General features: G+C 44.0%; 1 protein-coding gene across 7 annotated transcripts in view; it reads left to right on the forward strand.

The window, feature by feature from the left end:
- The window catches only part of HIVEP2 (HIVEP zinc finger 2), a 135,928-nt gene extending 128,955 nt beyond the window's left edge, over positions 1-6,973 (forward strand). For all 7 annotated transcript variants that reach the window (XM_041423714.1, XM_041423720.1, XM_041423721.1 and 4 more), the window contains one exon: positions 5,376-6,973. In XM_041423714.1, coding sequence (XP_041279648.1) covers positions 5,376-6,194 — 819 coding nt within the window. In that variant the 3' untranslated portion in view covers positions 6,195-6,973. The remainder of the gene's footprint in view (positions 1-5,375) is intronic.
- The last annotated feature ends 9,707 nt before the right edge of the window (positions 6,974-16,680 follow it).

Here is a 16,680-nt window from a genome sequence, read left to right on the forward strand (position 1 = left end):
GGAGAGAGCAACACAGGTGCTTCTCCCACATCTTAGACATTGCCCCATGACCTAGTAAGTTGTTTAGGAGAGCATTTGAGAGGGTGACTGATTGATTAAATGGTCCTTGAGAAAGGGCACGCTGAAACCCTGCTGAACTCTCACAGAAATGATCGCTGCACAGCTGAGAGAGGATACAAATCCCACCAGCAGTTCGACTGACTACGTGAGGAAGCACAAGTGGGTGAAGAGTCACCAGTTTAGCTAGTCATGATGTCTTAGTATCAAATGAATGGGATCATATGGGATTCTACAGCTGACATTGTGCAGGGTGCCCCAGTCCCTCATGTCCCACATGATACACACTGGCATCCTGTAGTAAAGATTTTAGATGTGCAATGATGCTAGCAAAAGCGTATTTTAACAGTAATCCTTGACCATCTGACAGTTCTTGCTGTAATATTTATCTTACGCATTATGCACACCTTGCAGCAAGGCATTTAGCACATTGGAAGTACTCTCTTAGCACTTCTCACTCCTTCTTTTGAAAAGTCCACCATGCCAGGTGGACTTCTAATGCTTACCTTGTTTTTGAGGTAGAGCCAGGCATGTGGTGAAAAACACAATGTAAAAGACCACTTGTCTTACAGAAAGCATCAGTAACTTGACGGCATGTTGAGTGTTTGAGAGAGAAGGCCAGACCTCAGTAGAGTCACTGCAATCTGAATACAGGAGGCATCACTGGAAGCATTTTTTAAATGAAAAAAATGACAGGTGAGGATGATTGCCCATTACAACAAATGACTGCAAGGAAGGAAAGATGCATTCCTTGTCACTTGATGCCTTTCTGGAAAATGTACTTTAGCCAAACATTAGACAAGCTTAAGTGAAACACAAGTTATTATACTCAGCATGTGGGAAGACAAATAGCACCTGAGCTTGCTATAAATGAAAGCTGTCAGAGAAGAAAAAGGAATAAAGGTTGTTTTTCACTTTTTAGATTAGTGAAATCCAGCAAACCAGAACATCATTAGCAGCTGCATTGGTGATGCTCATGATGGCTTACAATCCTTAAAGTACTTTAAGAGCTGCACTGGGTTCCCAGTCCTTGCAGGAGTAAGGACAGTTTTGTGCTTCTAGTTCCTGCAGTTCCCAGAAGAGGCCAGTTTTCTTTCTTCTCAACTGAAATTGATGTATTTGCTCTAGTATCCTTGGTCAGTGCTGGTCTAGTTGCTCTTCATCTTGCTTCCTCTTGAATGTCCATGCACTTTGGTGGTCTCACACAAAAGGCTTGTAAAGTGCTCCGGCAGTGAAAGCACCATATAGAAGGCAATTATAATTATTTGTTTAGGAAGTAGAAAAGAGCATGGTGAAAGTAAATATTTTTTTAGAGTGTATAAAAATACAGGAAAATACACACTTTTTTTGCCTTTGGCAACCAATAGCAGGATACACTCTTGCAACAGAATACTCTCTCTGAAGCAGCCTAAGTCTCCAGTGTATGCTGGGTCACACTTGGCTTTGACTAGTTAAATTGATGTCTTTAAAATTAATGCCAGATATCTTCTGCTCTCTAAATACATAATAAATAAATAAATTTGGGATCTTCTCTTCTGTCAATAGCAGCGGTTTCTTTCCTTATTGAGGAAGCTGATGCCATTTTCAAAGGGCTCAGATTCTTCTTCCCAGTCATCTTCTCCCAGTCCTGAGTGAAAGAGAAGTAATAGGAAGGCTTCATTTGTTCACCCTGAGTGAATCTCTTGTAGCATTTTAGTTTGGATCAGGCATATATCTCTGTTGTCACATATTTTGTGCTTTGACTCACATTTTCAGATCAGTCTTGGAGTAAGGGACCTGGATTGTTGTCAGATGGAATTAAACTGAAACTAATTAAACTGCACTAGGAGGGCAGTAGGTGCCCTTGAACTGTGAATGGCCATCCAAGTGACTGCAAAGAGGCACATAGGGCTAATCTGAAGCAACTTTCCCTTCCAAACCCACAACACTTGCATTGTGAATATGAGATTCATCACAAAGAGTTTTCACTCCATTCCTGCTTTTCCCAACCCTTAGTACACCCTGCTACTTCCTAGTGCAGACCAGAACCTTTGCCTCTTCTTCCAGTCCCAGGAACACGAGATCGACATGGTACCTTGCTGTGAGTGGTACACACTTATCTCTCACAACCAATTTAGGTTCTAGGCAGTAGTGGATTTTGCTTCTGTTGCCATCTTGTTGCTCATCTCATTCATTTTGAAGTCTGAAGCCTGTCTTGATATATTAGGCACCTCTGTGACCTCTTGAAAATTGATAGGATTTAAGGTCCTTTGATCATCCCGAACATGGATATTAAATCACTTCCCAAACACTCACCACTTTATCATCTTGAGTGAAGTGCATTCCTGTACAGAGAGCCAGAAACTTCTGAATTCCAGGTAAACTGTAAATAGGTTCACTGGTGCATCTGGGTTACTGTGGTGCATTCTGTGTTGGGCTGCAAATTGAGCTGATCCTGAAAGTGAGGACCGCATGGAGTTGGTAATGTGCTCTGTTACTGATTTTCACTATGGAGTTCAGTGTTTTCTTGTTTTTAACTTTAAAAACCTTCAAGTACATTATGACATGCTAATCACAGAGACTGTTTTCCACCCAACACGTTTTTGCAAGCTGTGGTCTGAGGCTGCCCAGAGGATGTCTGTGAAGGGTGCTTGGCTTTGAAATGTGATCTTCCTCTTAATCTCACACAGCCTGATTTGGGTGATGTACTAGATACAGGGTAAACCCTATCTCATCCCTGAGGCATTCTGGGGGACTTGTGAAGCTGGATATGGCTTTGCTCAGGGGTGTGATGTGGCAGTCTAGCTTTGTGACCAGGTCAGAGCATTTAGTCAAGAGCTGCTACAGAATACTGTTGGTTGGGAAATTATATGTTACCTGGAGTTGAAGGGAAATATGCTAAACTGTAACAAATGAGAATTAATAGGAAATGAACTGGATTCCCATTACCTGACAAGAGAGAAGACCTCAGCTCACAGGACTGGCAGCAACCCATTCTGACTACGCTGCAAAGAGATGCCATGACTTCCTGCTCTGTGCTCTGTGATCAAATACTTGCCCTGTCACCTGCAGAAAGTCTTTAGATTTTCTGGATGCTTGTTGAAAAGAGACAGTATTTCTCTGTGAATGTGTGTGTCTGCTTGTAGGAATGAAAATGCTAAATATTGATAATGGCAATAAAAATCAGGGTTAGAGGTAGGAACTAGTGATTGTAACCATTTATGTTAACTGTTTCCAAACTCACCTGCCAGGGCTAGAAAAAAATAATCCAGTATGTGCCCAGCCAGGCTTGGAAAGTATCTAGTGACATGCACACACTGTCACTGTCTGTGTTAAAATCAGGCATATGAGACATATCTTGGATGATGCTGCGGATCTTGAAGCACACAGCAGCTTCTGTCATGTTAGCCACCTCTATCCAGCAAGGACAGACTATTGCTCTATTCCCTTAAGAAACTCTGGCAGGGTAAAACATGAAACCAATGTCTTTCTCAATTAGAGATTTGTGAGTGACTAGGTTTATTCTTTGATGAGCTTTACTCATTTTTTTTTCTCAATTTCCCTTAGCCCAAGTTCACATCAGATGTAATAGTAATAAATGTCATGGTGTAGGAAACGTCCAAAAGGACAATATGACTGAGAAACTGGTTGACAGACCAAAGATGGAAAAAAATAGAGGGCAAGTGGCTGTGCAGAGGTGAAGTTAGTGATAGGAAGGACTGACAGGGTAGGTGAACTGTCTTGTGGCTTGGCAGTTGCAGTGTATTTTGTAGTTTTCCCCATTCAGCAATATAATGTGCTGCCACTGTGCTTTCTTATGACAGTTTCTCTTTTATGAGACTCAAGTGTCTCACTTTCTGAATAGGAAAATTCCCAACATAGATTAGTCTCTGAATAATATCTCTGAAGTTTGAGTCTGATGATTATGGGTCACCCTTTCCTGTCTCAACATTGATTTATATTAAACAGGACAAAGCATCTGAGCACAGTGAAATTGAGCCCTTGGGTAGCACAGAAACTGAATATTTAATTGCCCCCTAAACCAGCTCCCTAGGATGGGATCAAGAGGTTGCTTAATGCCTTGAGAGCTAGGATTTCCCAGCAGTGAAGTGCTGCCACTTCAGTGCATTGGCATTTAGCAGCACAATCCTCGGGCTGCCACACCAAGGCTGTGGTAGCATTACAGCTCTGGGGCAATTGATCCATGTTTGGTCAATTTACAGAGCAGAGATGTGCATTTTCATTCATATAATTTCATATGAGAGTCCCTGAGAGATGTGTGGCCAAATCCCACATATAATTATGAAAATATTATCCTGCACTTCTGTCATCATTACTCTTCTGGTCAGCAACAAATGATACTTAATCATCAGATAGCAAACAAATTTTAAAACTTAGGAATGAAAATAAAAAGGAACCCAAAAGTCCAGGGCATATTTAATACTGAGTGGAGATGGAGCTATTTATTCTTTCAAGGCAGGAAGTAATGGGAAGGCAGTGAAAATGTCAGTATTGCGAGATTGGCTTTTATTAGCTGTCACAAAATCCCCCATTCTTCTCAATCCCATTATGAGTGGGTGAGTCTCCCTGGGACAGAATCATCACTTCTGCTCACAGCTGATGTCTGTGCTTTTGTTATTATTTATTGTTTACACTGCAGATAAGCCAGAGGGGTGCTCCATTGTCTCAATGACTAAAAACATTTGTGTCTTCATCACACAGAGACACTTGAACTTGCATGGAAATACCCATCTGCTTTCACCAAGGATTGGGTAAAGCTCCCAGGGAGCAAGTGCATTCTGTGGGGCTCAAGAGCAGATTTTTCAGAAGGCAGTAAATACATACATGCTGTCAGATATTCCCTGTTACGCCAAGCAGTGTGCTGAGCAGGGGTTGTTCAGATGTGTACTTTTCTGCAATAAAGTTTAAATACCAGCATAATTTTCCAAAAGAGAGGGTAAGATGGATCTCCTGGCTAAATTTCTCCTGGGGAATGAAAATCTATCTACCCCAAATTCTGTTCAAAGTTTCAGTTGGATATAATACCCTCCACTTCCTGACCTAAATTGCTGCATTGTGTTGCTGAACTCTCTTAACTAGCCACTGCCTTCCACCTCAGAGGCATGAGCCCTGTAGGGCTGAGCTAAGCAAAACCTCCTCTGTTGTTTGGATATGCAATTAGTGGAGTTTTCCAAATGCTTTGGGATCCATCTGGATGAAAGGTGCTTCGTGAATGGGAGGCTGTGTTAGACAGGAAAGCAGATAGGTGGTTTGGCAGCCAGACAAGAATTCTGACAGTAGCAGTGCTGACATCTCTTTTGTTTTTGTTCTGGTTACAGAGGAGGGGGTTGTCTCAGGCACCTTACTTCAACATATATGGAGAAAAAGGAGGCATGGAGCACCGCAGGTCTAGCCTGTTCCCTGAAGGTCCGAGCGACTACGTCTTCAGTCACCTTCCACTACACTCCCAGCAGCAGATCCGAGCACCTATCCCCATGATGCCTATTGGGGGTATCCAGATGGTCCATTCAGTCCCCGTGGCCCTTTCAGGTTTACATTCTCCGTCCACTCTGGCCCTGCAGAGGGAGGTCTCTGAGGAGAAGCAAAGAGGAGCTGCGGAAGCCCTCTCGACAGAACCGTACAGCATTTCTAAGCACCATGAGAAACGTACCTCTCCGCACAGCTTGCACCCCGCTGCTCCCCCCAGCGCCCCCTCCTCGCCGCTGCTGTTGCTGGCTCAGAGCACATCCGAGGACAGTGTCGTGGCTACTGAGAGGGAGCAGGAGGAGAACATACAGACTTGTACAAAAGCCATAGCCTCTCTGCGAATCGCCACAGAAGAAGCCGTTCTGCACGGGGCGGAGCAGCTGCAGAGGCCTTCTGAGCCTCACCAGAAACCCTTAGAAAGTGCACATTTTAGCATTAAACACTTTAGTGGATCTGAGCCGGGCCAGCCCTGTGCCTCAGCCACCCATCCTGACTTGCACGGTGGTGAACAGGACAGTTTTGGTACATCACAGACTGCGCCAGCCCATCCCACCTTTTACAGCAAGAGCTTTGTGGATGTCCAGCAGCTGGGCTTTCACAGCAGGAGCGAGCCCCCATCAAGCACACAGGAAAGGAAAGATCCGTCATCTGAGAAGAGCAAGCCGCATTGATCTGAGATGCATGGAGACTTTCACCCATACATTTACCCCACTTTTTTTTTTCTAGAGATAGAAAAAGTATTCAAATTTACAGCATGCCTGTTCTAAGTTACAGTAGTTTGCTATTATATATACTTTTGTTATATCAAAAGAATTAGATAAAGTAACAAGTCATCATGAGCCTGACCAAAACTAAATTTGAAATTCTTATTGGGTCTGGTACTTTTAAATTGTACAGATGTTTGTGCCTTTTCTTTACTTTGCTTATATTCTTATAAGCATTTTTTTAGCAGTAATTTGTACATATTTTAGAATTTGTGTATCTGCTTTGTAATAAATGTAATTTCTTTCCTTTTTTGGACACTTGGATCTAAATGATGTAAAACAGAACAGCATCAATATATGTGAGGTTGCACTAAAACATATTTTTATATGATTAAAACTGAACAGCTTTTATGTACAGCTCTGATTCTGTAATACTAATATTTATTTACTTTGTTTCATAAATTGTAAATTTTTTTCTTAATGTTGTGGATTGCTTTTCTATGTGAAGCATGGGATTTACTGTTGCGTAATTAGAACAAAATGTATATTGTAAAACAAGATATTTAAACTAGAGTATCTTATATTATTCTGCACTTATGCATTAGTTAAAAAAAAAAAAGATAAAAGATGTATCAGTCAGTTCTTAACTCTTGTAATTTTTTTTGTCTCTTGTTTGCCGGATTGACTATAACTTAAGTGCTGATTGTGATTTTAAACTGATAGTACCGTAAAGCATTAAAGTAAAACAATGTGCTATTGTGAGTTTTTTCAAAGCTTTATAAAACAGTTATAAATATATTAAAAGTATTTGGTCTTATGTGAACATGTTGATCTATATACTCCTTAAAAAGCTATGGGAAAACATTCCACCCCATGTAAATATGTGCATCACTGGTGCCATCTGTGTAGCTCACCGGGACCAGCAGGGTTTGCCGTGCTGGTGCTTCCAGGAGCGGGCCGGGGCACTGCTGCCTGCCAGAGGGCAGAGTCCAGCAGCGTCCTGGCCCACTGCCTGGCCTCCAGCAGCAGGGTGGCAAGGCCCCTACGGCCACTTGGGGCTGGGAGAGGAGCTGGCCTGCTGGCTGGACACACGGCGCCCTGCAGTCCCCTGCTCCCGAGGGCTGACCGAGGGGCGTAGGTGTCATGGAGAAGTGTCCTGGAGTGTCACAGAGGGGTTTGGAGAGGAGAAAAAGGTGTTTCCTTGCACTTGAACTCCACAGCTGGCCACTCCCTACTGCAATACCTGTGCCAGCTTCGGGGGAGGCTCCCGTTCTGTCCTGTTCCGTCCTGTCCTGTGGATGGAGGTGTGTGGCCCTGCCGGCAAGGCAGAGAGCACCGCCGCCCTGGCCTCTTCTGAAATGGGTTTCATGGGCAAGAAAGTCACAGTCTTCCAGTGTAGGGTCTCCACCTGGGCAAGGTTTGCTCCAGAGGGAAGGGAGGAGGAGCCCGGGCTTGTGTTTGAGCACGTGTGGTGGGTTACCACTACCACCAGCAGCATGCGTGCCTGCACGCACGCACACACACACACACTCAAACACACGCATGCATACGCACAGATGAAAGAAACCAACGACCTGGATTATATTTTGTGCTATTTAGTGGATTATAAATCTGTGAAAACAAGTTTGTATATTGAAAATACATCTAAGGAGTGTTCTTTAAAAAGAAATAAATATACAGTTACATGCATGAGGTGTCTAGTTTTCATGTGTTCTTTGAATTTTCCAAGTTTATTGGTGTCCCAGCATTCTATACAAGAAGCAACCTTAAAAATGTGAGTGGTAGTGAAAAATGTGGACCATCTATTGGCTTTCTCGCATATTATCAAACTGAGCCAGTTTATTTCTCCACTAATACTGTGTGGGGGCAGAGCCACAGGTGGCATGTTGTCATAGTTCTAGCATGATGGCATGTGATTAGTGTAATACCATAATGGACGGTGACCACTTCTAAACATTAAAGCTTAACTTCCAGTACCCATTGCAATGTTCTGCCTTTATTCCAGATCATTGTGGCAACCTTGCATGTGTCAGAAAACTGGCTCATCTCAGACTGGAGAGAGGAGAAACAGTATATGTAGTTGGAGATGAGCAGCCTGTTGGATCATGCTTCCATAAAAAAAGGAGAACTCAATTATACATTTTAAATAAACAAGCTCCATCTGATAAAAGCCTCTCTCCTCCTGGGCTTCATGGCTGCATTGAGAACAAAATGCTCTGCACAATGATCAGCTAATCAGGTAATCATAGATATTTTATTAAAAGGGAGCCAAGCAACCCCTGATGGTAAATGCTCTATTAACATTGCCTTTGTAAGCAACCCTCTTACTGTGGGAGTTACCTCTGACTTGTTTGATTATTTTAATTAATTTGCAGCTGCAATTTGCCATCCACCTTCTCAGCCTTGGGGCATTTTGTTTTTTATAATCGGTGAGCAAGTATGACTGAAATTACATGTGATATTTTTGGGTTGCAATGGAGCAATGCTGAAGAGGTTTCAGGTACTTACAATCTTAATTGTATTTTCTTAATGAGATAATGTGTATACAGTGCTTTGAGAAAAAACATATCCCCATACAAGGCATAGGCATCAGTGATGACTTTTCATGCTTTGTAAAGGGTGTGGAGGAGAAATGGCAAACATGCCTGACAAAATTTTCCCAGGCATGAGCAATTTTCACAATCAACTGTGCAAGAACAGCAACGGGGACTGGGGGGGCAAATAATTCCGTGAGTGCTCTGCCTGCACTTCCCAGTGCAGCCCCTCCAAGCTGCCTGCGGAGATGATGGTGTGGGGCTATTTGTGCCCCGCTGTGATGAGCCTACGGCTTCAGCCTCCGTGCTGGGAGGATGCAGCTGCACGGCTCCCTGCCGGGAATGTTGGTCTCCGGGCAGGACTGGAGTTGCCTGTGTGAGGCAGCCCCTCTGAGGGTGATGGGGAGAGGGTTCCTCCACAATACTCGGTGCAGTGGATGCAGGGAGGGCTCTTCGGACCAAAAAGTGTAACCCTGAGCTCTCTGATGTAAACGTTCTGTGTTTTTAAAATGGGGGAAAATAAGAGATTTAACAGGGCACTCTAGAAGAAACTGCAGAACTGAACAAGGATACTTACATGCAATGTGCTAAAAAAATTCTACATCAGGAATATAATTACCTATTATATTATTCAGGGAGGTTATAATTTTCTATGAAGATCCATATGTCTTTTCTGTAAAGCACAAGGGAAATACAGATGCTCTGGCAAGCTCTCTTAATTTTCTTCTCTCAGAATACTGTCACTAGAGTTGCTTGAGGACTTACTCGCGTCAGCAAGACAGAGGGTGTATCAGTCTCATATAACTGCCTGCACAATCCTCTCACAAAGCTTTAGATTCTGACTCAGGATAGTAACTCTATCGTATGCTAAATACTCCTGTGTGGACTTCTCTGCTACAGGACACACTGCCAGTAGTGGATAATAATTAGCACCGATAAAGGGCATCATTAACTATAGCAGACCCAAATGAAGTCAAGGGACTTAAGTACAAAAATTTCAATTCAAGGAATCTGCACTCAACTCCCATGTAACCCTAGAGGCATCTCAATTTACAAAGTGCCCTGCCTTGTTTGAAGCTGTTTCCTGCTTTTGGACATGAGGTGAACTCCTCTTCTTGGAACTGCTTCACGCCTCTTCCCCTCCCACATTGACCTGGACACCAGAAGGTGTGTGTTTCTTGCTGAGATCCTCCAAGGGACCTGCCCTACTGAGTGGGTCTTTGAAAATACCTGACATATGATGAAATATGCTTCCCTCTTGAATTATACTTGTGGCAAGTGCTGTCACCGCCTCTTACAGATTAGTTTAATGATTTGGTCCCTATTTATGGGTATCTAAAAAAAGCCCAAACCACCCCAAATCTGTGCTGAAACTGGCTAAATCAACACCTCCAGTCTCCTAGGAGAGTGCCGTAAAATGCCCCAAAAGAAGTTTTTTGTTTTCTGCTGAAGTTCTCCTGCTGTGAAACAAAATGTTCAGGATTCACTGGATCATCATTACTGTAGGCTACTGTCCCCAAGAGGAAGGGCTGTTGGATGTGCCCTGCCCAGTCAGAAGAGAGCTGCCTGGAAAGCTGGTGAGTAGAGTGGTGTGACAGAGACTTAGAATGACAAGGACTGAGTTCAAGCAGCTCCCTGCCTGAAGTTTTCTAGACAGCTTGGAGAGCACATTTTCCAAACATGCTTTCTACTTAGCATCCACCTCCTGTCTGAGGTGGCTGACGCTCCTATGTCCAATGAAGGTGGGCCAAAACTTAAAATTCTGGGCTTCAGAACGAGGAACAAATCCCAAAAGTTAGGTGTTACAGTGCCTGAATCCTTTATTAGGTTTTGCCTTAAATAGCTCATGGAGAACAAGCCTTATTGATTTATTTCATTGTCCAGTGGAACAAGTCAATGGAAGTTATCCTTTTAAGTCATTCAGCCACCCCTGAAAATCTCAATCGATATTCTCTAAAGAATGTCCTTAAAGTAAATCCAGGATATTCAATGCAAAACCCGCACAGCACATCATATATTTTAGTCTAATCACTATTTTGGTGGGGGTTTTTTTTCAGTTAAGATGCCTGCATGGAAAAATCAGTCTGTATACTAATTGAGTTTATTACAGTGACAATGTTCCTGTGCCCTTTTCTCAAACACAGATTACACACACTAAACACAGACCCTGAACATATGCTTACTGTAAGGTCAATTTAAGATGAAAATGCTGGATAGCTTGACTTGTTCTGCAGTTATTCTTGGGGTCTTTACATATGCTACATCTGTCACGTGTGTTTGCAACTATCTTTAATATGCCTGCTTTTAACTGGCTTTGGAACCACTGAGAGCACCAGGAATGTGGGAGACAGCTTTCATTGCGAAATGTTTGGCTTTTGCCCCTGTGATGATGCCTACATGAGATATAATAAGCCGATTTGTTGTGTGTACATAAGTCTTTTCCAAGTGATTGTGCTTGGTGACAGAAATTCTTTCTAAGAGTTTCTTTAATTTGTTGGTATAGAGGTGGCCTGTACATATGTGTAGGGCTTTAGTAGGCATATGATAGAAGTTAAGGAATTATCTCTACCTTTTCATACAAGATAATCTTAAGTGGAGGCAGAACTGAATGAAACTCATTCTTGGGAGCAAAAAGACCATGAGCCACAAGAATCCCCATAAAAGATGAACTGGCATTCAGGACTATTGTCTCTCCATTTTGGCAAGAGTCTGCACAAGGTGCCTTGGTGTCATTTTCCCTGAGCTTTAAGAAATATGGATGGTCTTCTATTGCACTGTACATTGCTGTATATATTGCAAAATCATGTCCTACAGGCGAGACTCTCACCTGTGGCACATTAGGCACCAGTGCACCTCTGCTGTAGGGCAGCCAAGGGACTCTGGGAGCCTAACACCTCCAAGGTCTGTTCAAGCATGCAAACAGCCTACAAGATCTGCTTGCAGGCTGGACTGCAGGCTGGTGGGAGCAGTGGTAGAAGAAAACAGCTTTCTGAAAACCAGAAAAATTTTCTGCTCTAGTGAGTTTCCTTGCTTTTCTGCATTGTATGAATATTCATTCTGAAGCTGACATGTTGAGGGGAGGCTTGGTCAGCAGGAGGCTTAATAAAAAAAAAAAAAAGCCAAACAATATTGCTTTATAAACTGCCTTTTCGGATACCTTCCTGATGAGTGACATCTCTGAACTGACAGGAGCGCTGCAAAGCGAAACAGCCGGGATGAATATGCATGGCAGCACACAGCCCCATGAGCACCCAGTGAGCTGGAGAAAGCCAGTGGAGGCAGATCCAGCTCTGCATTGAAGAAAAGCATTTCTTTTTCCCCATCTCCTGCCAGAATATAAGAAGAGGCTGACACCCTGCTATAGAAACTAATGGAGTTTCCACATTCATTTTAACAGCAGGAGGTGTAGTCTCTGAAGGCTTGTTTCCATGAGGTGATGAGAAATCTCGCTGCTTAAGTTGCATAGGAATGTCAGAATACTTGGCATTTTGCCGTTTCAACCTCTTTCATTCCCATCTGTTCCTAGAGAAGCAAAGGTCTTTGCCTGGTTCAGCTGTGCTCTGCCAGGGCTTCGGGAGGCAGCTCTGGGCCATGGGAGGAGGTGGTCCCTGAATGTCTTTGTTTCTGGTATAAACACCCTGAATCCTCTGAGCACGTTAGCCCATTAGCAGTAGTCTGCAAGGCAAAGGAAGGCTTGAGTAGAACCTGTGTGCTTATTCTTCCTAAACAGATATACACTTAAAATCTCTAAGGGGTTACTTTGAAAGAGCGACTCTTGGAAAAGCCAGGTTTTCTGAAGAGCTGGACTTTGACTGAGGCACTTAGATGAAGTGGTCAGAGTTTTCAGAAGTGCTGAAAACTGTTATCAGCAGAAACCGCTGGTTTCTGGCCACATGTGAAAATCTGGCCCTTAAAAACTTAATGACTAACTTAATGATGCCTGGCACTTCACCTCCATTTGTTATTTTCCACAATCTTTCTTTCCACCACAACATCTTTATTTAGCCAGAATAAAAAGGAGGAAAAAACCAAATTAATGAAACAATGAGCAATATTCATGGCTGAAATACCCTGTTCCTTTTTACTGCCAAGAAAAATGTAAATGATAAAGCAGACCAGTTTTGTGACAAAGTTTTTCCCCTCCATTTCATTTTTCTTGATGACATTTTAACACAGGGGGCTGGCACAGTGTGACATCTTGGACTAATTATTAATCTTTCAGAAATTTTCCTTGGACATACAAAAGAGAGAGGGTCTTTTAACTCTGGGGAAAAAAGGTGAAAGTCAGAAAGTCAAAGGGATGGAGTACTGCAGGGAGCAGTCGTCCTCTGGCAGAAGATGAGCTAAATAGTCTAATGGTTTTTTCCATCCGCATTTCCTCTGGCCCTACTGTGAGCAGAGGGATTCAGATCCAGCTGATCTGTCAGGGTGGGGGGTGAAGGGAACTGGGTGATATTATAAGCCAAGTCCATCAGTTAACACAGGCAGTAGGAAGAAGCTGAGGAGGATAATGCCCCTGTGGTGTTGCCCCTGCTCTGCAGGATCCTGTGAAACGTTTTTGCTGGCTCTCTGCAGAGCTGGATTCCTGCCAGACCACGGGAGCAAAGGATCAGCCACTGTCTAGAGCATTGCCTTGCACTAACCTGCTGCATTTCCATGCAGAAATCCAAGAGAGAGTTAATGCTGTGTTGGGCAGCCTAAGCTTTGGCTTGGTTTGCTCTCTGGCTGCTACTGCACAGCTGGGGGCTGCCCTTGGCCACTGCTATGAAAGCCACTGGTGGGGCAGTGCTGGCTGGGGCTCTCAGCTGAGTGGGGCAGGTCAGGGAGCTGGTGGAGGCTCCGGAGATGCTAGCCTTTGAGGCCAGTGCTCTGGCTGGTCAGTGTCCCAGGAGCTCCCAAAAAGCACATGGAAATTCTGTATCCTGGAGCTTGCAAAGTTTCCTGGCTCCTGCAGTCTTTATTTTCCAGGAAAGGGGACAAGCTAAACCCTCTGATGGTTTGGTTTCTGTTTTTTCAAATTTAAGGTATTCAAAATAATGCTGATGGTGTGAAACATTGCTCCTCCCTGGGGAATATGAGACAGGAACCAAAAATATGTTGTCACAATGCACACTACTTGAGAATTTCATCATATTAAAAAGAGCAGTGAACAAGAAATTCCCTGGCTCTTTTAAATAGACAGGATAGAGTCTCTTTCCTTCTCTAACTTAAGTCTGTTTGCTCCAGAAACTTCGGCTGTGATGACAGTTTAGTCATCTGTATTCTGCATGTTTAATGGGATGCCAGCTCCTGAGTTTACACACAAGTTTTGTGATAGACCGTCTGTTTCAGCAGAAATTACTGCTTTCAGCTTGGTGCTTGGGGTGCTAAAATTATCAGTGTCTGAGGTGTGTTGACCCTGGCTGGACACCAGGTGCCCACCAATGCCACTCTGTCACTCCCCTCCGTAGCTGGGCAGGGGAGAGAAGTTATGATGGAAGGTTGTGGGTTGAGATAAGGACAGGGAGAGATCACTCACCAGTTACGGCCAAAACAGACTCAACTTGGGGAAATAGTTTTTATTACCAATAAAATCAGAGTAAGGTACTGAGAAATAAAATTGGATCCTGAAAACACTTCTCCCGACCCCTCCCTTTTCACCAGGCTCAATTTACTCCCCATCTACTCCCCATTTAATCTCCCCGAGTGGTGCAGGGGGATGGGAAATGAGGGCTGTGATCAGTTCACCACACACTATCTCTGCTGTTCCTTGCTCCTCATGGGGACCACTCCTCACACTCTTCCTCATCTCCAGTGTGGATCCACAGGGTGCAGTCCCTCAGGAACAGGCTTCTTCAGTGCTCATGCTCTGTGGGGTTGCAGGTCTGGCCAGCAAACCTGCTCCAGCATGGGCTCCTCTCTCCATGGGTCCACAGGTCCTCTCAGGAGCCTGTTCCACAGTGTGCCTCCCAAAGGGTCACAGCCACATTCAGGCATGCCCCTGTTCCAGCATGGGGTCCTCCATGGGCTGCAGGTGGATCTCTGCTCCACCATGGACCTCCACGGGCTGCAGGTGGATCTCTGCTCCACCATGGACCTCCATGGGCTGCAGAGGCACAGCTGCTTCCCCATGGTCTGCAGCTGTGCTGCAGGGGAATCTGTGTTCAGGCACCTGGAGCACCTCCTGCCCCTGCTTCCTCACTGGCCTTGGTGTCTGCAGAGCTGTTTCTCTCACATATTCCATCTCTGCCCTTCTCCAGCTTCAGCTGGACAGGTTTTTTTCCCTTAAATCTGTTATCCCAGAGGCAGTACCACTGTTGCTGATGGGCTCAGCCTTGACCAGCAGCACCTCTGTCTTGGAGCCCACTGGCATTGGCTCCATTGGACAGAGGGGAAGCTTCCAGCAGCTTCTTACAGAAGGCAGCCCTGTTCCCCCTTCTGCTACCAAAATCTTGCCTTGTGGATCCAATTCCTGTCCCAGTGTTCTAAATAGATGATGCACAATGTGACATCTGAAGAGAAGAGCTCAGAGGGTGCCACATTTTCCAAAAAAATTGCCATAATTCAAATGCTATAGCATCTGCAGTTGGAGTGAAGGCTGATGCAGGGGAAGAGGAAACCTTTTTGCATTATAACAAATAAAATGCTACCATGGAGTTTGAAGGTGCAAATCAGGCTATAACAAAACATGAGTGTGCATGCTTTCAACACCAAAATGACTTACTGGCTGCTAATTAAATCTCAGTGCAAATAGGATTTCATTTTTATTTTTTTGATGGAAAAAGTGGTTTTGTTACATTTACTTGGCTGACAGCCAGGAATACAGCTCAATACGAATCAAGCAAATTTAAAGGCCTTCTGCAGCAACATATGGCTTGTTTGGGAAGTATGAGTCATAAATGGAACCAGATGAAAAAAAAAAAAAAAGTTATAAGAAGGTAGGAACTGTCCTCAGACAGATGCTACTATTGTTATTTCTGATGTTTCCACCTCATTGTAAAAAATGTTCACATGCATATTGGTGAGCAATTTTTTTTTTTCACTATGGATTGCTGCCTGTTTCAAAGCTCTTCAGTGGCACAGGTCCACTCAGTCTGCTCGTGCAGCTACTTCATACCTTACCCAAGCTGTTTTCTTCTTGCGAGTTATTAAAACACAGCTCCCAGTACTGTTTGTTTCTCCTCCTGGTTTCAGGGTGTTTCTTAACATATGCAGGGTTGGCCTTTAGTTTGTTCTCCAAGTCCTGTGTAAATACAGGCTAATAGAAGTATGTCCTTGCCTAGGAAGAAACCCTACGGATGCTTTGTAACCACACCCTGTGCATATCTGCGGGGAGGGCGTGTGTGCATATGCCTGTACACACTCAGCCAACCCAAGTGCCAAGAAAATGACAACCAACAGGGGAGGGGAGCCATCAGGGGCTGTCTTCTGCCAAGAGCTTCGACAGCCAGCAGCGAGGCAGCAGGTAAACATGGGGACAACCAGAGCAGTGATGGGGGGTGAGCAGCCTGGGTGCATTTTGGCACCATTAGTAGGCTTCCCAGCTTTGCCTGGTGGCTGCTGCTGTAGGACTGCTGTCAAGGGCTTTCTGAAACCACAAAAAGAACTACCTGCCTGTACACCCATTGCTGTGTTGAGTGCCCAGAGTGAAGGTGTGCCTCTAGCCCATAAGTTTCTAAGAGTTTGACTCTTGAGCCCTAAATACCATTTTATTTTTGCCAGTCATATTGCACGTATTCCTGTTGTTTTTCTCCTAATTTTTCCAGCCCTTCACTACCCATTTCTCATAAAGTATGTAAAGAACTTTGTCCAAATTTAAATCATCAAGATCCCCTTCCTTTCCACATAAAATCCTCTCATACTGCAGGCAAAGCAGATTCTCTGTGTTTCCCAGCTGGGAAAAGCCTAACTAGCCTGGTCTAAAAGGAAGTAATATCTTA

This window comes from Onychostruthus taczanowskii, unplaced genomic scaffold (assembly GCF_017590055.1).
Source record: "Onychostruthus taczanowskii isolate IOZ18803 unplaced genomic scaffold, ASM1759005v1 scaffold8, whole genome shotgun sequence".
Taxonomy (NCBI): Eukaryota; Metazoa; Chordata; class Aves; order Passeriformes; family Passeridae; genus Onychostruthus; species Onychostruthus taczanowskii.